The sequence below is a fragment of the Dipodomys merriami genome, unplaced genomic scaffold (assembly GCF_024711535.1).
Source record: "Dipodomys merriami isolate MVZ:Mamm:240054 unplaced genomic scaffold, mDipMer1.0.p SCAF_5, whole genome shotgun sequence".
Lineage (NCBI taxonomy): Eukaryota > Metazoa > Chordata > Mammalia > Rodentia > Heteromyidae > Dipodomys > Dipodomys merriami.
In genome coordinates this window covers 54,665,610-54,691,073 of record NW_027206068.1, presented here as the reverse complement: position 1 = coordinate 54,691,073, position 25,464 = coordinate 54,665,610, and the positions used below count along the sequence as shown (strand labels likewise).

The window sequence follows — 25,464 nt, the reverse complement described above, 5'->3', positions numbered from 1 at the left end:
AATAGCTTCCAAAGTGATTTTTACTTGCTTTATACTTTTAGACAATGTGAAATTCCCTTTGATTGAATGACAATTCAAAAATTTAAAATATGAGTTTCCTTAGCAAATAAAAATAACTCTGCACGATCTGGCTCAAAAGGTTGCCCTCATTAGAGTACATTCCCCTGCACAGCTGAGGAAGAAGACACTATGCTTGTCAGCAGACAGTAATTTGCAGATCCTGTTCATGATGCTTCCACCGTTTCCTTCTCTATGTCCCCCAGAGGGTGGATACCCCTTGCTTCTAAGCTTGAAGGTAAAAGTCACGGCATCTTAACTTCAGACTTCACAAGTTCTCATTGAGAACTCTGAAGGTACCACTGCTGTGCAGCAGCTCCGCACCTCCACCCCACCCAGCCAGGCCCACCCAGGGGCCTGGGAGCTTTCAGGAGGCTGTACTCACTACACTGACCTGAAGGGGACGCTGTGCATGGACAAGACAACGTGAAGAGAGCTCCATGCTGAGACACTGAGCATCTATTATCATGTGTCAGCTTAGCTGGGTCCTTAACAAGTTTGTTGTTAAAAGCTTACCAGGTTAAGTATTTTGCACTATTTTTGCAGTAAAATTCATGGAAAACCCTAACAGTTCTGTTTCTTACTTTGTGTATGTAAAAATACTGAAATATTGCATAGTGTTTTACAAAACCCCTAACATGCACAGATGCTGTCAATCTGATCAAATAGGATGTGAGTGATAGTTTATAAAGTTTTTGGGTTTTTTGTTTGTTTGTTTTTGTTTTTTGTCAGTTGTGGGGCTTGACTCTGGGTCTGGGCGCTGTCCCCCAGCTCTTCAGCTCAAGGTGAACGCTATACCACTTGAGCCACAGCACCACTTCTGGTTTTCTTGTGGTTAATTATTGTTAAAGTCTCACAGACTTTCCTGCCTGGGCTGGCTTTGAACTGTGATCTCATATCTCAGCCTCCTGCATAGCTAGGATTACAGGCATGAGCCACTGGCGCTGGACAATAAAGTTATTTTGTGTGGTATCAATTCTGTTTTGCCTCATAGTATTTAGCAAAAAATAAAATAAAATTCCTCATATTAAAAAAAATCTTAGGGATATACACTTTATAAAATATTTGGAAAGTATATATTGGGAAAAGCCTAGATAGTGGTAGTGGTGGAGAATGACCATTGCCAATTGATAGCAAAATCAACACTAATAATCTACCCACCCAAGTATAATTAGAATTTAACAATGATTCTGTACATCAAAGCTCCCAGTATATGACATTCATTCTTTCAATATTACCCAAGTGTATTTACTTTTAGAGATTCTACTGTTCAGTCGATTAATGATAGGAATACCAATTATTACTTCTCTACAATCATCTGTAGTGTGGGTATATATCATATGAAAAAATGTAGAAGATTACACATAAATTCCTTTAAAATAAAAAGTCAAAAGCAGAGGGAAAAACCACCAAAAAGACATTCCAAAACTAGCAAGGATTACCCACCAACATGGCATATGCTGTTCAAAGGAGAAACTACAGTCTTGAGATATGATTAAGGTTTGAGAAGTGAATGGGAAATACATCTACCAGAAGTAAATTTAATTTTACTTATTCAGTATCCCATCTGTTAAACCAACAAACAAAAAAAGTCCTGGAAGTTTTCTTTTCATTCTTTAAGATGAATTCCATTGAATGTAGTTGAAATTCTCAAAAGTAGATCTGGGGACAAATCCAAGGAAAACAGCAAAGTTTAAAAGGGAAACATGAAATGAATTTCAAAATGAAGTGTTAGTACTCAGACCTTTTAGTCAAAATAGGAACCACAATAAATCTTCTGAAGGCAAGGAGTACAGGGAGTGGCCACCGCACTAAAAAGAAAAGCATTCAGGATGAGGTGTCACATACCCACCTCACACGCTTGCTCTTGTACAGACCACATTGAGATTTGAGAACACATGATTTCCTGCAACAATTTTCAGTTGGCATTTTTTTGCCTGGGTTAACAAATCATTCCCGATTGAACTCAAGCACAAAAGTAAAGTTCACTTACCTGCACAAAACCGCAGGCTGTGAAGTCCTCAAAGAAAGGCAGACTTGGGCGGTGTTCTCTGTAGATGGTGAGTTTATAGGTGATCCGTGTCTCCCCCTCTGCTGGAGATTCATCCACCACTATCACTGAGATTCTGTTTATTCCTAATCCCAGAGGGTAGTTGGCAGAGCTGGGGACCAACACGGACAAGAGGAATGAATAGAGACAGAATTAATATGACTGAGGTACATTTAACTCAGCCCAAATGACTCAGATATCATGATTTATTAAATGACTTCTACTTGCATAACATAGATAAGATCTGTACAACTTCAGAACACTTCTACAATGAAAGGAAAATTAAATTTGTTCTATAAAGATTTGAGGAGAGCAAGTACTGCCCTCCATTGGCTAAAGGGGAAGGAACGAATAACCAATTGTCAGGGTTCACATTATCTCATTGACTAGAATGATGAAAATAGACTATTACATAGAACTGGGAACAAACTGCAACAAAATCCAAAGAACCAAGGTTAGAATCCTTACTTCTGTGGCTTGAACCTTCTTTTCCTTCTTCTAAACACTCACGTATCTTGGATGCCTAGAGCCTCTCTCCCTACAACATGGAGCTGTGAGCATTTATGTTATAAGGTCCTATTTTCTTTTCAGAATTACAAACAAAAAGTCAAAAAAGACTTTCAAACATGTCACTATCATTTTTAAGCAACGAACCCCTGATGATTCTTAGATGTGAGAGAAGTTGACTTGGGGTTACTGTCCAGGAGTAACTCCAACAACCTGAGGACATGAAGATGGTAAGAAACAGAATTCTCCTTAATGGTTCCTCCTGATATGTTATATAACAAGATCCTCTCCTGTTACATCATTACAAAGATTAGTCACAGATTGTGAATAACTGAGTAGGGCATAGATGTGCTTTGGAGAAGGGGGTAGTGGGGGAGGGCAGAGAGACCAGGACTTAAAACTCGGTACCTGATGCTAAGCTCATTGCCTGGTGCTCTACCAACTGGGCCCTACCTCCAACCCTTAACTGTGCTTTTTAAAAGCACATTAGGCCTGAAAGGGGGGTAGATTCATACCCTGGCAATTCTCCAAGTGACCATGTAGTTCACCTATTCCTGAACCATTTTTTTGTTTTTAATATACGCTCATTTATGTACAGCCATTTGCACATGGAAATTGGATATGCACGTATACAGAAGGGTTTTGTAGTAAGTGGGGGTGGATTTAAAATTAGAGGAGGAGGGGCTGGGAAGGTGGTTCAGTGGTAGAGCGCTTGCCTTGCATGCATGAGGCCCTGGGTGCCATTACTAGGCAACACATAAGCAGAAAAAGCTGGAAGTGGTGCTGTGGCTCAAGTGGTAGAGCTCTGGCCTTGAGCTGAAGAGCTGAGGGACAGCACCCAGGCCCAGAGTTCAGGCCTCACGATGGAAAAAAAAAAAATAGAAGAGGAGGGAAAATAATCTTGAGCCAGGTACTGGTGGCTCACACCTACAATCCTAGTACTCAGGAGTCTGGGCAGGCAAGTTTTCCAGAGTCTTTTTTTGTTTTGTTTTGGTTCCTGAACCATTTTTAAAGGCTGGGTCACATGTCAGCTCTCCACTTAGATGTCTCAGTTCATCCCCAGCCCTTACCTTGGGCCTGTTTGCTCTTGCAGGTGCGCACTGCACTGGCAGTCAGAAGCTTCTGCGCGGATGGTCACCGTCACCACATCAAATGGCACCTCAGAGTAATAATCTCTGATCTTCGAATTAAATTCAGGGTTTAGTTCCAACCGCGGGTGTGTGTAGATCTGCTTCAGATGACACAACGTGTGTTTATCTGTTAAGAAATACAAGAGAATGACAAAGACAACTATAAAATTGTTCGATCTCTCTTGCATCTTGTATATACATTTTTTTCTAATTTGGAGAGAGGGAGGGAAATAACAAAATGCTGAAGCAAGGATACAGGTTGACCCATTGTAACAATGAGATGCACAAGACACTATGCTGAAAAACGAACTTTACAACTTCCGGGGGTGGGGGGCAGCGGTGGGGAGGTGGGGAGGGAAGGGATGGTAGGGAAAAAACAAAGGAGGGGGTAACAATGCTCGATAAGAAATGTACTCATTACCTTACTCATGTAACTGTAACCCCTCTGTACAGTATCTTTACAATAATATATATTAAGAAAACAATTAAATAAAAAATGGTTAGATCTTTTTTTGGATGATTATTTCTGGGACTTGAATTTAGGTCCTCCCATTGGCTCAACTTGCTTGCTCGTGAATGATGTCCTACCACTTGAACTGCACAGCCAATTAAAAAAATTGTTTTTCTGGTTATTTTGGAGATGAAGTCTCAACACTTCGGCCCTGATTAACTGCGAGCCATAATCCTCGAGCTCTCAGCTGCCTGAATAACGATAATTACCGGCATGAGCCAATGGCACCTGGCTTTAATTTCTTCAACTGTTTCAGTGATCACTGTCCACTCAGCACCTGGTTAGAGAGGGTGTGTGGCTTCAGCTGGATTTTCAATTTTCTAGAACTACCATGTACCAGCCATTGACTTTAGCTGGTTTTATACAGTATTTTTTCCCTCAGCCCTTGAAAGTTCAAAGGCAATGTCCCTCCTGTGGGTTGATAACATGTTCACAATATTTGTGGCATACATCTGGGTGAATGGGTACAATGGCTCTTCAGGGTGGTTCCAGTAGGAAACCAGCAGGCAATGAGGAAGGAAAATGTCTTCCAGGGAAGTGTCACTCAAGTGCCATACAGTTGATACACAAGCAGCCGGGTGGAATAATGAATGTGACTCCAGGAATACACCATTCAGATAGAAGCATCCGCCCTGGTATACATCTCTCCATGGAATCTCAACATGGAAAAATGTGCTGAAGTATCAGGATATCCTACATGCTACTCAAACTCATTTGAGTCTAGAATATGACATGATACCACTGACTCAAAGACACCAAAAAACAAATCTTTCTCCCTGATAGTGTAATGCATAAAGCAGTATCTCCATGGGAAAAAAAAAGAAAAATAGCTTTTCTGGCAGATACAGCACCCATTGTTAAATTGTATTCATTGTTAATGTGTAGAATACATAAATAACCCACGAGTAGAGTAAAATATTTTTCAGTAAAACAGCTACAACCCTTTTGTTTCATAATTTCCTTTTTTCTTTTTTCCATCAGTTCCTTTGGATAACCAACAAAATTCCAGCACTAATATAGAAAATTCTATAGAAATCAGAAAAATAGGCTATATCTATAATTTTAATACTCATACTAGCTCCTGAATTTTTTATGAAAGAAGATGGGAAAATACGTCAAGGATGGGCACTGCTTTATCACAACTCATTCTGTGAGGATCGTAGCTTTTAATTCAGATTCAAATAATACATTCATTTATTTCTCTTTCTCCCCCTTCCCTCCCACCCTCTCTTCCTCCCACCCTCTCTTCCTCCCTCCCTCTTTTCCTCCCTCCCTCCCTCCCTCCCTCCCTCCCTCCCTCCCTCCCTTCCTTCCTTCCTCCCTTCCTTCCTTCCTTCCTTCCTTCCTTCCTTCCTTCCTTCCTTCCTTCCTTCCTTCCTTCCCTTTTTTCTTTCTTTCATTGTTGCAGTTCTTGGGTTTGAACTGAAGCCCTCCAACTTGCTAGGCAGGTGCTCTCCTGTTAAGCCAACCTTTAGATCTTTTGTTCACCAGTTGTTTTTTTTTTTTTGATAGTGTCCTGCTTCCTGCCCACTCAGGTGCCTAGACAATGATCAGACTATTTTAGGCTTCCAATGTAGTTGACCTGACAGGAGATCACCACTACTATCTGCTGCTTTCCATTGAGATAAATATATACAATATAATTATTATATATTTATATATGATAGATAGATAGATAGATAGATGATAGTCAAATATCACTGTGCTCAGCTGTGGGTTGAGGGGCGAGGGTCTTGTAAACTTCATTACTTGGGTTGGCCTCAATCCATTATCCTTCGGTTCTCAGCACCCAAAGTGACTAGGCTTACAATATGAGTCTCTACAAGTATTCTAATATGCTGCATTCGCTTCTTCCCTCCAATATATTCTATTAGGTCCAGGATAGTAGAAAAACTCAGTAAAAATAGGATGTTATGAATCATGAGATTTGATCCAAATGGATGCTGTGAAGCCAACATGACATTAGATAGGCTAGATTGGAGCATGCAGGAGCATGCACTGTGTGGTGGAGAGTCCCATTGCCTAGCCGTGAAGGAATACAAATACTTGCACTGTGCCTTTGTGCTAAAAAAAGAAACACTAAATGAATAACAATGCAATAACTTTTTCTTCAGAATCCTAGGTGACATTTTATAAAAATGCACTGAGAATTGATTTCCTGCCATGTACAATTTTAACATTTCTTTAATATTTGCCTTATAGTCACAGTGTCGATGGGGCGTGTACCCATTATAAACTGACCCACCACCCAACATGAAGTGAAATAGTGTGTAATTATTTTCGTGGCTAAGATTGTAGCAAATGCATTTTTTTCCATTTTTCTCTAAGAAATGACTTCAGGAGCTCTCCACCTGTGGCACGGGTGCAGTCTGACAGACTCCTGCTTGCAAGTTGATTTGGCTCTGACATCATCTTTAAGTGAATCATCAGACTCGCTGCCTACAAACACCTGGTGTTTCCTTGGCATCTTTCCCAGCCAAGTCTAAACTTGTCTCAGTCCAGCATACCTTAGATCTACAGAGACCCAACATGAGGGGCTATGGCAGCAGGCTGCTTATTTGGCAAGTATACATGGGAAATTGTGTGTGAAGTTTTGGTTGCTTTTTGTGGATTTCTTTTAGCCATTGAATTTTTTATTGCTTTCTGGAGGGATAATCGTAACTCACATTGAATAATAAGAACACCCTAAACTCTCAAGGATGATCCCACCTATTTTTAGCTATCATTGTTCATTTTTAAAATCTGATATCATACTATTAAAGGAGGAAGATGAGTTTTGTAGATCCAGGTCTAGACTTATTAATATGAAAATGTTGAAGAGCTATCCAACATATTCACTTCATGTGCACCTCATTACCCAGAAACTGAAAAAAAGATGACCAGTGCCATTCTTATTTCAAAACGAGAATGAAGGAGCCCCCAGTGACGTAAGTTTGGGTTTTTTTGCCATTTCAAATTTAACCTAGGGCTTGTCACAGCAGACAGATACTCATTCTATTTAAATATGTCTACTGCTATCAATTTACAGGTCTATATGTATTGTCAAAACATGCTTCAAAAATTAATCTTTCACAAATAAAGTCAATTCCAATAAAACTAAAAATTAATGTTGGGATAAAATGAATGTACTAGCTGGGTGCCGGTGGCTCACGCCTGTAATCCTAGCTACTCAGGAGGCTGAGATCTGAGGATAGCTGTTCAAAGCCAGCATAGGCAGGAAAGTCTGTGAGAGTCTTATCTCCAATAAACCACTCAGAAAACTGGAAGTGGCGCTGTGGCTCAAAATGTAGAGAGCTTGCCTTGAGCTGAAGAGCTGAAGGACAGCATCCAGGTTCCAGAGTTCAAACCCCACAACCCACCAAAAAAAATGTACTTAGCCTTACTCAGAGTGAATAAACTTAGTTTTAAATTTAAGTATGTACACACATACAATGCACTTGTTCTTTTACTATGTCTTAGTAAAAATGTAAGATGTTTAAGAAAATATATTTATAACGAGAAAAAAATCTCTCACTTGTTTTAAAGAAAAGTCTACTCCAACTCCAGTATTCTGAATCTTATAACCACATGACAAGAAATAAATCACTTCTGGATGGTGAGCTCTTTAAAGATCAATGTACAAAGCCAATGTGCCAAACTTTTCCTCGAACATAAAGCCTGGGAACCTCAAAGGTCTCAGAATAAATTTGGGAAGCACTCTACTAAAATACTAAATCAAAGCAAACTGATCAAACAGCACCAAACAGAACAGAAAAGAACAGTACATAGATAGGGCTGGGCAGAGGTGGTTCATGCCTGTAATCCTAGTTATTCAGAAAATGAAGATTCTAGCTAGTCCAGGCGAGTCTAGAGAAAAAAGTTCCAACCAATAAAGCTAAGTGTGTTGGTGCTTGCCTGTCATTTCAGCTACTTGCAAAAAATAAATAGGAAAACCATGGTTCAGATGGTCAAAGAATAAATACGAGACCCTAGAGGAAAACTAACTACAGCCAAAAGGGCAGCAGGCACAGCTCAAGTGGTAGAGCAATTCCCTAAACTCAAAAGTCAGCATTGATACAAACAAAATGAGCATAATATTCATGCTAAAAACTGAAAAATATTATGCAAACTGACAGATACATTGACCCAATCAGAAATATGGTAACTTCTCAAAATTCAGATAAAACAAGTTAGAAGCCTAAAGATTGCCAAAGGTGATAAAATAATTTTATTTCAAGCAGGAAAGCTTAGAATGCTGAAATGCTTTAAATTCTACTCACCATTGTTGCAATGTATATCTTTATTTTCATTAATAACTTGAGGAACTGCAGCTAAAAAAACAAATATAAATTACTAAAAAAACTGTTAATTCAACTTTTAATTATCTTATGTTTTAGTTATCTCAAAAAGCAATTCATTAGCGCACACCTTTTATTTTTCTCTTATTACATCAGGGAGCAAAATCAGTAAGGCTGACTTCTATAATAAATATTCAAGCAAAGTTATTTGACTCAAAGCTCAGATGAGTGCTTTTTCAAGAATAAAAAAATAAAGGGAACAAATGAATGGGGTGAATGTCATCCATGGCCTGCAGATGATCCATGCTTAGTTTTCATTTTTTATTGCTAATGAAACTAAACATTTTTTTATATTTTGACCAGGAAATGCTTATTTTTATATGTTGGACTGACTGTGGGGGGGATGCTTTTACCTTTTTCATTTTCAGTTGCATCAAATAGCACTTGTGGTTTTTCAATATTTGCATCTTCTGTGAAAGAATTCCTGCAAATACAACGTCAGACAACTCTGGATCAATGATGTGAACAAAATGAAAGTTAATCATAGAAATTACATGAAGCACACTGAGAGGGTATAGTTGTTTGGATAAAGGCAGAAAATCACTCTGGATTTCATTCCTCAAAGCTGGCAATTTGGCCTCTGACAAGGTGGGTGGACCTCTCCATCATCTGTAATCAAGAGAAGCCCATTTGAAAAGAACCAGGGCAAACAGGCACGCTGTAGTCCAACTCTGTAGCAGCCTCTGGAAGCCTGGATTCAACAGAAATTATTCAAGAGCACACATCCTTATCAGTATCTTTGGCAAATGTTCCATAGCTTGGAAGCAAAACAATGCCTAGAACCTCTGAGAACATATCCCAGATTGCCAGGAGCAAATGCCAAGGCTTCTATCCTTAAACTCTGATAATCACTGGTGAGTGGTAAAGTTAGTCATATCTTGGTGTGTTCACTTCATCTTCTCTGTTATGTAACTAACTAAAAGCTTGGGCAGAGTGCCTTTAAATCCTTAAATCTGCCCCCTGATATTAGATAACACAGGATATGATGGTCTCCCAACTGCTGACATGATTTCCATGTGCTGATATGAATTTTTTCTTTTTATTCCCCTAAATGGGGATAATGGTACCATGTACCTTGTAGCATTACCTTGTAGGATTACTACAGAATTATATAAAATTCTCTGTGTTACAGAACATTCTATACATCTTTATTGCACTGGACCTTGTAAAGAATAGTGTATCAAAACAAAGATAAATTTGGTACATTCAATTTCTTTACCATATAACCATCAAACAAGAAATAAAGGATGAGACAAATTAAATACAGTGCTAATGCCAGAAGGTGTGATGATTTTATTTTCTCTTAAAAGTCTTTATTTTCTTTGCTATGTACACGGAAGTAGGAATTAAAGTAATGATGTCTATGATTTATTTTAGAAAAGTTTCCCTCCCCCCCCCCACAAAATGAGAAAATGGATTGAGCAAGCATGGTGTAAGATATGGCTATTTTGATTGATGCTGTTTTTGTTTTAAGAGATATTGAAATAGAACCCAGTTCCTCAAGCATGGTAGGAAAATACTTTCCCAGTGAGCTATGTTAGGTTGAAGTCCAACTGGGAGCCAAGCCAAATTAAAAATAAAATTCTTAGAATTTCCATCAAGAAAAGAGAATTCTCCAGGAGAATCTCTTAAAAACAACACAAACCTGAGGTGCACATAAACTGAATTTTGGAAACATTACTATCTTATTGAAGGAGACATTTTGCATACAAAGCCATCTTGCAGTGATTTCTTGGGTAGTTTTGTGAATAAATTTGTTTTGTGTCCATGTGGATTTTCTTGGAAAGCCTTTCCTTAGAGTAAAGTACACATGCAACTTTCTTTCCTGCTAGATTAGCAGATGGTGCGCAAATGCTTATTTTAAGATTTCCCTTCCACTCAGATTTATTCCAGTTCCTCTGAAGTGTGAGCCTTGGGGCATGCACAGAACTGTTACCTATAACTATTGCTTTCCTGACTTTCATCACTTCATTGCTCTAAGCAAATGGTCTTTATTTTAAAGGATAGATCAAATCATTAGATCCTTGAGTAAATATGAGTATGTAAAACTGTTACATACTGTTACATAACAAAATGGAGGTGACCATCATGAAGAGTAGCAGTGACTTCTTTGACTGCTTGTGGTACCGGAAGAAAGCACTGGACCATGGGTGAAGGCCAGGGTCCTCATCCCGACTTACTGTGTGTTAGCTGCATCTTTGAACAATCTATCTTTCTAGAACCACTCTTTCCTCACTTAGACGATGTATATTGTAGGTGTGAATCCTCCCGGCATGAATTGTTATTAATTCAAATTGAGCTTTTGTTGTTGTTGTTGTTGGAAGCATTCTAGGAGCATTTTTATATGAACCATGTCTCCAGCTTTGCTTTTGGTTATTTTTCAGATAGAGTTTTGCACACTTGCTTAGGTTAGCTTCAAGCCATGATCCTCCTTCCTACACCTCCAGCTTAAAGTGGGATTGCATGCATGCAAAACCAAATTCTGCTTTTTATTGTTTTGTTGGTAATAATGGGAATTGAACCCCGAACCTTGTACATGCTGGGCAAGCACTGAATTACATCCCCAGTCATTTGCCTTATTAGCGAAAATAGGGTCTCTCTAGCTTTTTTGCCCATGCTGGCTTTGAACTGCCATCATCCCAATCTCTGCCTCCTGACTTGCCTTCTGCAGGCACAAATTACTGAAGTTAGCCTCCTGATAGCTTTTTGATCAGTGTTAAAATAGATAAGGCTTTCAACTATGTTTTACTTTTCTTACAAAATAGTATATACAGGCTAAAGTGACTGTGAGATCGTCTAGCAAAACACAAGTAGAAGTGTATTGCTATTTCCAGCCTCCCTGTGATATTCATGGAAACTGTCTTATATAATTCTACCGGCAATATGTATGACAGGTGGGATAATCCATATGCTACAGATGAGGAAACAGTCTTACTAAGCTCAGAACCTTCCCTACTATAATTAATACATTTTACTCAAGTCTGAACTGATTAAAACAAAAAGTTCTGCTCCTTTGTAATTATACTGAATAGTGACCATTATTACCAAATTACCATTTTGCATAGTAATCTGATCTTCTGGTTTTCAGATCTGTGCATTGCTTAACTTTACAACATATGTGGTGCTTAAGCAAACTTGGTGGGAAACAAATGTTCAAAAGCTTGCAGATCTCAGGGGAACTTATTCCAAGCTAAAAACAATACTTAAGTAGGATCCTTGGGAAATCAAATGTGCTCCTCTCATATCTTAATAATGAATGAGACACTCTTGGATTATCTAAGTACAAACTAAAAACAAAGTGGTTTTGAGCTATATTATTTAAAACATAATATCCAAGCCCATGAACAACCCCTTCTGTCAGGACTATTACTTGTAATGTTTAAGGCCAAATTCATAAAACAGTGACAATGAAAATGAATTCAGATCCTGGGAGACAGCCAAAGAACTCTTAGTATATGTGATTATTTGTGTTCTTGAGAGAGAGAGAGAGAGAGAGAGAGAGAGAGAGAGAGAGAGAGAGAGAGAGAGAGAGAGAGAGAGAGAGAGAGAGAGAGAGAATCTTATTGAACCATATTCACCATCTCCTGGAGCAGAAGGAGATGAAACATAAGCCAATAGAATGGAAGCCATTCCCAAGGGTGACTGTAAGAGATGTGAATGAGTGTGGCATGTCCATTACTCTTTCATCTCCCTCAGAGGCTTAGGTTTAATTCTGTTTTCCTGGCAGTAGAAAAGTCAAATGCTCCCTTAATTCCACCCTTACAAAAGAATGGATGCCCTGATTTTTTGCCAACTACTTGGAGTAATAATATCTTACCTGGCTCATCTGCCTCTCATTCCCTCCTTCTTACCTCTCATTAAGAAGGAAGAGGGGATCTAAAATCCTTCTTAAAACCAGAACATATATGTGCATACACATATATAAGATTTGCCAAAAATTAAGTTCATGCCTTCAAGACTCTCAAATATGTGTGTGTGTGTATATATATATGTACAGATATATTATATATATAATGCTTACTCATCAGGCTCTACTCTGACTGATAATCCATATTTTTTTTAAATCACCTAATTCTTTCTGCCAAATGCTTCCACTATGCATGGAAAGAAACTAAATTGAAACTTTCAATTTGAAAAATAACTCTCCAGTGGAGTCAAATCTTGGCCTGAAAATTTGTTGGATATATTTTTGTTGCCATGTTTGAAGTTCAGTAGCATCAATAAGGTTTCATGGTTTCAGTGCCTTAATGTCATTCATTCTTCAGAGCATAGATTTGGGGATGTACTTCCTTTTTTTCTGTTTTCTTTAATGTAGGCAAAGCTTTTTGAATTAAATCTTTAGAGTTTTTTTTTTTTGGATGGCACAATTCTACATTTGTGGCTATCTTACCATTCTAGTGGATGGAGCTGTACTTTTTTATTCATGAGCCAAAATTGTTCAAATACATTTAAAAGTGACGAGTATCGGGCCAGGACTGAACCAGGTTTTCCCATGGAACTTTCTGTATCATAAAAGTCACGAATCACAGATTGAGTCCCCGGAGTGGTAGGTGGGAAGAGCTGAGAAGAAATTTCAAACACAAAATGCCATCAGAGCTGTTGAAAAGTAAATTGAAAACGCAATCCAATGAGGAATTTAGTTAAATATTTTCAAAACTCAGAGATAGACTCAAAATCCATTGGCTAGTACCATATACTAGTTTTCTGTGCAACTGCGAAGGTAAATGCCACTAATTTTTCTGACAATCATATTTTCAAATGAGATGAGTTTTCTTTTCCTTCATTGAGTGATTTCTCCTCCTGAAGTGGTTATCTACAAACAGCTAAAGTAACAGGGAGACAGGCAGCTGGAAAGGCAGGGTGAACTCTTTTTGTGTTACAGGTGATTAATGTTACATCTCACAGGCATTACATTTCACAAAAAGAGATCCATAGACATCTAGTTTCTATTCTGAGAGATAGGAAAATGAGATCTTCCCATGTGCTTGCAAAGTAATTGCTTAGTGTCTTTAATGCCAAGAGATAACCTTGATGTTCACAGTATCTTCAACAATAAATGCCTGAAAGGTGAGTTTCTTTGACTAGCTCTCTATAGTATTGGCCAAATTAAATGAATGTACCATTTGTTATTCATAAATTAATTGCGATGATAGATATATCAATTAAATTATCTTTGGATAAATAAGCTTAATTCAAACCCTCTATAAGGTGGGACTAAATTATAAAATTAAATGCCAAATATTCTTTAATTAACTTAGTAAACTGGTTGTAATTCATAAAAGTAGTGAAATAAACATAGATTTTAAAAATAAGTAAAATAAATGCTTGAATCAAACATCAGATTCCCAAGTAATTGTTAATAAACCGAAAATGATACTTTAAATCACATTTTATTAAAAAATTAGGTGAAAAGTAAAAAAAAAAAACAACATTCTATACAAGGGCATAAGTGGAAATGCATATGGGATTTCACATGTAATAAATTATCCTTTGATCCTGACCAGTAAGCCAACAGGACTCCAGAAAATACATAAAAGACAAAACATGCACTTTAAAGGTACAAAATAGTAAAAGTTGTTTATAGATACTACATTTTTTTTCTGCTTTGCTATTTGCTAGAGTTACAACAAATGAAGATTCACACTATTTTTTAAAATCCTGTTATGTTAGCTGGGCATTGGTGGCTCACACCTGTAATCCTAGCTACTAAGGAGGCTGAGATCTGAGGATCATAGTTCAAAGCCAACCAGGCAGCCAAGTCCCTAGGACTCTTATCTCCAATAAACCACCAGAAAACTGGAAGTGGTGCTGTGGCTCAAGTGGTAGAGCACTTGCCTTGAGCTGAAGAGCTGAGGGATAGTACCCAGGCCCAGAGTTCAAGCCTCATGACCCCCCCAAAAAAATCCTGTTATGTTCATTTATGTTTTGTTTTACTCAAAGTTAAAAGGTTTAAGCAGTAGAAAATATTGGTTTCATGTAAATGTCCCAAAGATAAAAATCAAACTTCTTTAGAACAAAATGACAACATTTTCTCACTTGAGAACGGTACAATTCTGGCAGCTATAAGAATTCCATGTTTAATTTTACCTTCAACATGTCATATTATTGACAAACTCCTAAAGAATAAAGGTCTTGCTCGTTTTACTACTTCTGTCTTTGAAAGGTAGAATGAAGTAGACAAAAGATTGCTATTTTGCAAAGAAATATCTTTGTCTAATTGAAGTCAAAAGCAGATATTCACTGATCTACTATAAACCCAGTCAGCAAAAGGAGTAAAAAATGACATTCTTGTTTTACCAGTTGGAATTGTCCCAGACTTTCAAGTTCCTTTACAAACGTCATAACTGAGGTAATTTCCTCAAAAGATAAACATTCCTTTTGATAGTTTTCACCCTGTGTTGGGAGAGAAAAAAATAATTGTTAAAAAAAGTTAAATCATCTTTATCCAGTGTCTTTCCACTTCATAAGCCACTTTATTTTTGAACTCTATAAAGAGCTAAGCTAATTAATTTTTCATGAAGCATAGGAATTTTAACTTGTCACAGTTCTATCTGATTACAAGAAAACACAATTTGCAAGGCACACCTGTGTGAAATAGCTCAATAATGCTTTGGAAGAAAGGGTAGCGAGGTAAGCGCAGGAAGACAGACTGTTTGGGAAAGCAGGGTGGGTTTCGTCTGGCCTGTAGGGATCTACAGGTGAGAGAACTCTAAATGAGTGTGTCTCCATAGGAACCCACTGAGGTGGGGGTGTTAACTGCTAGGGAGTTTCATTGACTCTAGCAAGCAGATCTTGCCAATCCATACTCTGCTACATTCATTTCGTTTCCAGCTCATTACTGAGAGAAGGATGGATACTCTATAGAGAGAAGACTGATTGATGTAAAAGTATCAATACCATTTTATACTCTTCCAAACTCTGCAAATATGGGTTTTGAAACAGAAAAAGTATGCAAGGAACAATATGCTATTAATCTTTACAATTGTCTGTGTGTGTATGTGTGGGGCTTGAACTTGGGGCCTTGACATTGTCCCTGATCTTTTGCTCAAGACTAGAGCTCTACCCTTGAGCCTCAGCTACATTTCTGTCTCTTTTTAATTTTTTAATTTTTTGGTAGTTAATTGGAGAAAAGAGTCTCAGGGACTTTGTTGCCAGGGCTGACTTTGAACCATGATCCTCAGATCTCAGCTTCCTGAGTAGTTAGGATTACAGGTGTAAGCCACTGGTACTTGGCTCTAGAATATTTTTTAATGTATCAAGAAGACTGTGCTTCTAAAACACCACATCCTAAATATCAGCATCTAGCCAAACATGTGAATAGTTATGAGTGCTTTAAATTCTTTCTGTTATTATATCATATAAACTGTTGTCAATCCTGAGCACTCTCAATTATTCTATGCTACCTTCAAAATCTTCTAACATTTCTTTTAAAGCATTTAATGAATAATATGTGTTAATTGTAATATCCAAAAGCATTCTTTCAGAACTAGGAACTGCTTCACTTCACTTTCAATATATATTTTTATTCCAGCAATTCTTTTGCACAATTTCAAAATAATGTTGGTCCTTAAGTCAGAAAAAATAAAAGGTATTATATAAAATAATAATAATTTCAAATACATGATCAAATTGTTTGAACCATAAAAAATCACATTCCACGTAATGACTTGAAGAGGTATTTTGCAGTTCAAAAACAGACACTTACCTTAAATACACCTGATCTATAAAGTTTTTGAAATATCTCAGAAAATATGAGAGGTGTAGAATCATTGGAGAAAAGAAAATTGAAAGTATCTTTTAAAAGGAATTCTTCTATATATTGGTCCTCAAAATTCATATTGTCACCATCTTGAAAATGTAAATATTCATGTACCTTTGAAAGAATAAAAAAGCATAGGAACTATGTTCAAGTGGTATCAAATACAGTGGTATTACTTTTGAGACAGTGTATTTCCTGTTAGATTGTAGATCAGAACTGACATCTAGTGGTCTTTTTGGAGGTCAACAGTTTTATAAATGGAAGGAATATTCCTTGAAAGATACAATTCTTTAATGCATGAATCTTAATACTGAATCATATTAGTTTATCATGGCAACATTTACAATAGAATAATTTGTTCTTGAATAATAGCAAACATATTGGTCCAAATATTCATTTGTGAAAGCACAATACTATTATGTGTACAAAATAATGAATAAATGACCAGTAAAATGGTCATATCATAAATCTGAAAATTTATAGATAAATATTAAAGCTATTGAACTAAATTTCTATGACTTCTTTCTCTGTATTACAATTTGAAGGCTCATGTTATGTGAAGCTGAATTTTGACTACTCATAACTTTATGGTGTCCCTCTACTTTTATTCCTACTCAGGAATCCAAGTAAAGCTTGTTGTGTACTAATTGAATATTTCCTTCATTATGTCATGAGCATGGAAAATTATCATAGGAGAAAACATACTGAGAGAGGAGATCCAAAACAACTTTTATAATTCAAGGAAGAATGAGAATGTAAAGGTATAGAAATATCTTTAAGTTTCACTAGAAAATCATTTAAAATAAACAAAATTTTATATTTAAATTTTTTTCAGGGCTGGGGATGGAAGCCAGCGTCTCCTTGCATGCTAGGCAAGTGTCCTACCATGCTAGCACTCTACCACTTGAACCACAGCACCACTTCAGGTTTTTGAGTAGTTAATTGGAGTTAAGAGTCTCAAGGGGACTTTCCTGCCCCAGCTGGTTTCGAACCACAATCCTTAGATCTCAACCTCCTGAGGAGCTAGGGTTACAGGCATGAGACACCCTGGCACCAAGCTATTTTCTTTTTAGAACTTAAAGCATAAACCAATTTAAAATGCAATGTTTCCAATGTAAAGAAAGCAGTTACCCTTCTCATAAGACCATTTAAGCACCCTGGATAATCGAAAATTTGTTAACTGTATTGCTTTTCTCCCTTAATATCTGCTTTGCTTTGTATCATATTTACTGCATACATAATGATTAAACAACAGACAATTCCTGTTCATTGTATGGTACATGCAGTAAGGATTGGAACCCAGAGATTCCTCACATATTAATGAGTCCCCTGCACCAGAATGCAGAGAAGATTTTAATGGTGTTAGTGAAGGTTTCTGTTTATCCATTGCTTAAAATAAGTGAAAGTCTGTCTGTCTGTCTGTCTGTCTGTCTGTCTGTCTGTCTGTCTCTCTCTCTCTCTCTCTCTCTGTCTCTGTCTCTGTCTCTGTCTCTGTCTCTGTCTCTGTCTCTGTCTCTGTCTCTCTCTCTCTCTCTCTCTCTCTCTCTCTCTCTCTCTCTCTCTCTCTCTCTCTCTCTCTCTCTCCCCCCCCTCTTTATCTCTCATCCCCTTCTTCCCTCCACATTACTCAGGAGACCCCTGGCATACTCACCTGAAGAACTGTAGGGTACCTGAAACTGCTGTAACCAATATCAAAAGTTAAGAGCTGAAAACATAATCTACATCTGAAATGAAAAACACAAGGGAACATGAAAATACATTCTCTTTGCTACATTATTCTATGATTTGTTATATTGTTGATAATAGTCATAGTTCAATTTCAATGTCTGTACTGATTTTTTTAGAAAGTGGTAGCTTGGATAATTGAAAATAACTTGTAATTCGTTCTTAGGTTGGGAATCTGTTTCATTTCTCACAAGGCTAGCGCTCTACCACTTGAGCCACAGCGCCACTTCCGGCTTTTTTCTTTTTGCTTATGTGGTGCTTATGTGTGCAAGCTCTCTACCACTGAGCCACCTTCCCAGCCCATGTTAATATGTTTATATATATATATATAGCTAGCTAGATAATAGATAGATATAGATATATATGGTTTTCTGGTGGTTAATTGGAGATAAGAGTCGCAGGAACTTTGCTGCTCAGGCTGGCTTTGAACTGCAGATCTCAGCCTCCTGAGTTGCTAGGATTATGGGCGTGAGCCACCAGCGCCCGGCTTAGAATATTGTTAAGTAAAATTGATTTTCACCTTTGGAAGGTCTTTGGTCCCAAATTAGAGGTTTCACTGACTGCTTCAGCTGCCAGCAGCAGTTTGCTAATTGCCTCCTTCATATTATCAAATGCCTGCAGTGGCGAACTGGCCTTCAGGAATGTCTCAAAAAATGTTTGCAGCTGCGGAAAAAAATGAACATGGTTCACATGGTGAAATAACAGTCTTTGTCTCTTCATGATTGTCAACCTGGATAAGTGTGAAAGAAGGGATCTTTTAGGATACATATATATATTTTTAAAAAACCCTCCTTACACAGGAAAAGTCAGATAACCTAAGGCTTATGGATATTTAAACTACAAGCTGAAAGAGACAGGTTGAAATATGCTGTGATATAAATTACTTTGTCATTAGTGCTTGCGCTGCTTTATTTTTCTCATGTCAAATGTCTAATCATGGCCAGCACTGTGGAACTCACAAGGATGTGGTCAGAGCACAAAACACTATTAATGAGGACATTGGATTTGGCTACACTTCTCTGAATCTTTGTGTTCTCTTTTATATTGTTTTCTTCATTATCCATTTCCTGCATGTATCAGAGTCAAAATAGCTTTGGAAAGTTGCTTCTTCATTGCATTTTTTCCTGAGGGATCTATTCAACTAGAGAAGAACCTAAGGGCATCGAGTGTGTTTCTCATGTTTAAATTTAAGACTTCATGTGGATGGAGAGGAAAAGGCAGTTAAAGATATGAAGCCCATACCATTTTCTTACATTTTCTTACAAACACTGTTATATATCATAAATAGCTATTTATATTTGCTCAAACTCTCACAAAACAGAAAAACCTTTTGAGGAACTTTAATTTGAAGTGCAAGTCAATGTTTTAAATAAGCATTAAAAACGTAGCTCATTTATTCACAGACTTTCTTGAGATCAACATACTCCTAAAAATGAGGAACAAAAAATATTTAGTGAGAAAACATACAGCAGGTGTTCTTTTAATTTATTTTGGAAGAACAGACTATATCTTATCAGATTTGCGTAAGATGGCAAAGTGTAAAACTTTTGTTGCTATGATAATGAAGGGTAAATATTGGTGCAAGTTGTCTAAGGAAAATTGTAACTGTATCTTTAAAATGTGCAAGCAAAATTCCCCCAAAATAAACACTGACTTCATAAACATCCCAGCTGAAACAGAAACCTAATGAGACTATACATTATGACTCTAGAACAGATCATCAGAACTTGGCAGTAGGGATGTTTTTCCATGTTACTAAGGAAAAGGCATATAGTAATTGTATAATTAAAAGAAAATAAATGAATGCTAACACTACAAAGTTTAACACCCTTGAATCAAAATAGAACAACATTGTGTTTCTTTAAATAAGTGTAACTCATCATACTTTATTCTGTTTTCTGTATGATTTTAAAGAAGATTATCAGAGATATAATTGTATTTACCCATTTTAATGTTACCTGTACATTGGGGGGTCAACAAAACAATGGGGTTGAAATTGTCTGTGTTAACATTTAGACATAGCTGATTGGGAGTCAGATTACAACGGTGGAAGAGAGTAGTAAATTAATTCCTTATGTTACTCTGAATGTGGAAATGGTTGTTTTCTGTTTTTAAAATTTCTGACAGGAACAGCAAGCATTGACAAATATGCTACTCAGTTCATTCTTTCTGTTCAGCTTTCAGTGAGAATTCTACCCTGGGGAAAGCACTGTGGTCTGAGCCTTGGAGCCTGAGATGCATAGCACAATGCTAACTCAGACACTCTGGAGGCAGAAAGCCCAGATTCAGATTTGGTTCTGTGGGATTAGTTCCTATTATGTAGAGTTATTTATTGAGTATAGTGGAAAGCAAGCTTCATATGCTAGAATAATACAGAGGTAGGTATATGCATTTTTCTTAAATATACATGATATATTTCTTAAATATATTATATATTAAATATATTTCATAAATATACATTATATATTTCTAAATATTAATTATATTTTTAAATATACATATAATATATACATATATATTTTAAGTAGTTGTACAAAGGGGTTTCAGTTCCACAAGTCAGATATGAGTAAAAATTATCAGTGTCTCTCTTTCCATTTTTCTCCCCCATTCTTCCCCATCCTACCTATCCTATCTTTGCTACCTATGCATATTCTTTGAATATGAAGTCTGTTTACTCATCCTTCCTCCCTCCATTTGTGTGCCTCCTCTCCTTCTCTTCTTCCCTCACTCCCCAACAAAACAAAGCAAGTGTCAGCTTCCCGGTACTCTTTTGTTAACTGGCTCTTTAGCTGTTTAGAGGAGTTACACCATTAGGCTATAGCATCCTGTGATTAATTTGTTTCTGTATATTATTTATACAACCCTGAGTTTATGTATGTTTGTGTTCCACATTGGAGAGAGAATATGTGCCATTTTGTCCCTTTGAGCCTGATTTACTTCACTAAATGTATTATTTTCTAGGTCCATCAATTTCCTTGCAAATAGCATTATATTACTATTTCTGATAGATGGGTAAAATTCATATATGTATATATATATATATATATATATATACACATGTATATATAGAGACCACATTCTACATATTTATATTGAATCATCAATTTCCAATAAGCCTACCAAATACACATACACAGCTATATTTCCTTTAACTACTTCACTTTCACTAAGTGGGAGACCTATATGTGTCTGATTACACTGAACGATGCTGTTCTGGTCAGGTTCTCTTGGTCAGTGCTGATGAATTCTGTACATCTCAATTTTCTATAGAGCATGGTGACAGAAGACACTGTGGCTTGGTGATCTCATCAGATAATGTTAAATGGAGAATTTATTTAGTATTCATTCCACCCACAGTCAGCAACATCTAAAAAGCACATTTCACTTAAGAGTTTTCCTAATGCAAGCACAAATCCTTGACAGAGCAAGTTCACCTTGGCTGTTGATTTAAAATAATCATGCCACAAATGCACATTTTCAGTAGCCATCTCCCTCTCTGAGGAGTCACTTCCAATCAATGTCTCAGTTAAGGAAATGAGAAAAGACACATTCCTAAGGAACGCAATGCCTTGACAGTGAGATTGAAAACAAAATCCAAAACTTTTAATCTGACACTATTATAGACACTGTAAATTCCCCCTCTTTGCTGTACAATGAACTCCAAATATAATACAAAGTAAATTGTACAGAAAATGACCTTGTAAGATCCTAGTTGTAAAATCAGGCAGCTAAAAAACATCAATGTTTGTACTTGCATAAAATTCAGACAATATCAGCAAGGTATTTGCAGTTTTATGACATTGATCCATTTGAGCCACTTTATTGACATATAACTTGGTGGTCCAAAATTATCAATTAAACATGAAAGGACATGAGAGCTGAGGACAAACTTAAAGGAAAGCTACAGCTGTGGATCGGATATCTTAAATACTTCCAAGTCCCTAATTACTGATTCTTCATCTTTGACACCTGTTCCCCTCCTGAGTTCCACCTCACCATTTCTCTCCATCCTCACGTAAGTAGACAAATCAATCCCAGTGCCAACACATGCCACTCATTCTGTGTCAAACGTGATGACATTCATGTCTGCTTCTAAGATCTTTTAGGCCAGGAAACATCTCATTTGTCTTTGGGTTTGCAGTGCTTACATAACACAGGGGAAGCAGTAAATGTCATTGAATAAATCATCCTACCTATGAAAATACAGAAAGTACAAGGATCTGGATGAAAGAAATTATTATTCCTTCTGGATGCCATAATTGTAAAACCTCATATTGGGCTGATGACATAGCTTGCATCAGACTAGAAGACCTGGAATTCTCAGTATTACTTCCCATAAATACAATCCAAGCATGCATAGACTCAACCATATTTCTTTCTTGCATCCATGAGAGAAAAATGAAATACATTTTCTGAATGGGTTGTAATAATGCATTTTAACTGTTTGGAAGGATTTTTGAGTTAAAATTTTAATATAAGACAGAGGAAAAAGTTGAAAATTTTGGAAATTGGACTTTGATAATTGAGCAAGGTGGTGCATGCCTGTAATCCCAGCACTCAAGAAGGAGAAGCAAGAGGATCACAAGTTCAAAGATAGAGTTGGCTACAAAATAAGATTCTGCCTCTAAAAGCCTCCCCCTCCCAAAAATAGTGTACAGTGTTTCATGAAAGTCCAAAAGAACATTCCTTTTCTTCACTGATTAGAAGTGTTAGAAAGAGGAATGAACCAGAACAAAAGATAACTTCTCCTTGGACCCATTTCTCAGCTCTTTAAATACTACCAATGTTCTCTATGTGCATGGTGTTTCTGCTTCATCTCTTCATTATCTGTGAATATAGTTTGACCCTTAACTTTGTGTTTATTCATTTACAAAGTGAAACAGCAAACACCATGCTTGAATGTTGAGAGCAGAGCACTGAATGCTGGACTATTAACCTAGGCAATGAGGGTCTCAGGTCACTGTCAATGCTCAAAAGGAAATACCCTTTAAGGGTCAATTTTGCTCATTGGTAGAGCACCCAAATACATAGCCTCCAGTTTTCTATGTTCTTTGTCCAGATTAAGGGGGGCTAGAAAGGACATTCAAATTTCCTCAGTTTTAACGCCCCTAGAATTTAAGCTAATTGTTCTTAATGAATATTATTATTGACTTCTTTGGACTCAACAGGATCTCTTTATGTATTCTAACCAATCTGTTCCTAACTTTTTGGAAAAAAAAATGCGTGTGTGTGTGTGTGTGTGTGTGTGTGTGTGTGTGTGTGTGTGTGTGTGTGTGTACTGGTCAAGTGCTTGAATTTAAGGCCTGGGCCCTGTCCTTGAACTTCTTTTTGCTAAAGACTAGTGCTCTACCACTTGAGCCACAGTTTCATTTTTAGCTTTTCTAGTAGTTTCTTGGAGAGAAGAGTTTCATGAATGTTCTGTCTTCCACCCTCAGATCTCAGCCTCCAGAGTCGTTAGAATTAGGAGCATGAACCACGGGTCTGCTGCCTGGCAAAACTCTCATGAACTCTATCTAAAATATTCCAAATACCTCAGAATTTGTACCTGTCTATTTTGCATAAAAAGCTTTTTTTCCCCCTTAAAACATGAAAACCTTCCTTTCACCAAACTGTTCTGTTTGCTTTCATAGCTTTGCTGTGAGAACAAGGATGACACTTCTCTGTGTTTGGTTGATGAAGAAGCTGGGAGTGGACAGCACACATTCCTTGCCCAGGCTTCCACAGCTGGGATAAAGGCCATGGATATTGAAGCTTGTAGCCTGGCTGCACAGCCTTGCCCGCCCTCCAGCCTTATATTGCTGACTGCACCATGCTTAGCAACGTGGACAGACTCCAAATGAAAGAAGAATGAATCATCCATGTTTTTACTGCTATGGAAAATACATTTGGAACTGTCCTAACTCTCAAGCACATGCCTTTACAACCACACAGCTAAAATATCAGCTCAAAACTTTGAGAATTGCTGGAGCCTTAATTACCTTTTGGAAATACTAAGATGTTTTGCAACTGAAATTGCCTAGATCAAGAAAAAAAGTCCTTGTTAAATCAAATGATTTCAGAATACAAATATTCTCATCATTTGTTTTACTTCATTGAAAATTGGCTTGCTTTAGGATATACCACAGAAAAACTGAACTAGCTGAACTTAAATTAGGATTCATTTTACTTGTTCCTTGGCATTAGATCAAAAATTCAATATTGAAATAAGTTTCATGCTTCCAGTGACATTAATTTTATTTGTTCATACTTCTGAATAGTCTTATGCTTTAAACTATGTGTATTAAACTTGGAAATTCAGATTCTATGTGACTTAAGCAGTTTCTCAGAGGAAAATTGTGAATTCTACCACAGGAACATGAAAGAATTGATCAGAAGCAGGCTACAGTGCTACAAAAAGCTATGGGTAGGATAAAGAATTAACTATTTTCTTTGAATGGTGGTACCTTGATTGCATTATAGGAAACCTTTTCAGAGAACTGGAAGGTTTTCTTATTACCCCCTCTGGAATCTCTCAGGGGTATATAAAGTAGCCAAGAGCATTCACAGAAAAGAACAAAAGCAAAAGTTGTAAAGATTTTACTATTGAACTCTCTGTGTATATGCCCACTCATTTTCTTTATGTGAATGCCATTGTTCGAACAGGTCACAACTTTTTCCATTAAAGTTAAAACACAAGCCTTTTTTAAGGCTTCAATAAAAGAAGATTTGAAAGCTTTCCATATTATTAATGGCCATATCTAGAAAATGACATTGAAATTGGTAATATTTGAGACAGGCAGTATAAATCCTCACAGATATTCTGTATTTGGCTGAAAGATCCTTGGTTCACTTTTCTACAAATACTCTCAGCAAAATAAGAGAGGGAAAAAATGGAAACGATTTCTGGGTATTTTATGCAGGTTATCTAACTTAGGTCTTGTTAAGTCTCATGGTCAAATAGAAATAAGAGGAAAAATGCATTCATTATAATAAATAATAGGTTCTCTTTCTACAATAATAGAGAAAATGATGGGATAATTAGCTTAATGTATGAGCTCCTATAATGGATCAACACTACATTTATCACATCCCCCTGCTGTTTTCGGATAACTCTTTCATCTCAGTTATGCTGCTAAACTAAACAAAATTTGTTGCTTTATATGATATATGAAATGAGCATGTAACTATTATAAATAATTTAAAAGCTCATGATTAAGTATGTAGGTACCCAGAATGCTAGTCTTCTCTACCTCAAATCAGTGCTTTCCTGTGCACTGAGAACTCATTCAGAATTCCCTAAAACTGACCATTTCGTTTTCCATTGTTCCTGAAGCTTTGAGTCATGCACTAATGCTACTCATGAAGCACAGAAATCCCAGTACTCAAGGACAAAATAGTATTAAAAACAA

General features: G+C 36.9%; 1 protein-coding gene across 4 annotated transcripts in view; it reads right to left on the bottom strand.

Moving 5' to 3' along the window:
• Positions 1-25,464, bottom strand: part of Cped1 (cadherin like and PC-esterase domain containing 1) — a 241,967-nt gene that overhangs the window by 110,367 nt on the left and 106,136 nt on the right. For 3 of the 4 annotated variants that reach the window (XM_069996639.1, XM_069996636.1, XM_069996638.1), the window contains exons 8-16: positions 18,597-18,739; positions 18,003-18,075; positions 16,298-16,465; positions 14,890-14,985; positions 12,983-13,152; positions 8,946-9,016; positions 8,515-8,565; positions 3,685-3,871; positions 2,051-2,219 (exon numbers count right to left, since the gene is read on the bottom strand). In XM_069996639.1, the coding sequence (XP_069852740.1) occupies positions 2,051-2,219; positions 3,685-3,871; positions 8,515-8,565; positions 8,946-9,016; positions 12,983-13,152; positions 14,890-14,985; positions 16,298-16,465; positions 18,003-18,075; positions 18,597-18,739 (1,128 nt within the window). Of the gene's footprint in view, positions 1-651; positions 1,720-2,050; positions 2,220-3,684; positions 3,872-8,514; positions 8,566-8,945; positions 9,017-12,982; positions 13,153-14,889; positions 14,986-16,297; positions 16,466-18,002; positions 18,076-18,596; positions 18,740-25,464 lie in introns of those variants that run through there. The other variant, XM_069996640.1, reaches the window with a different exon arrangement.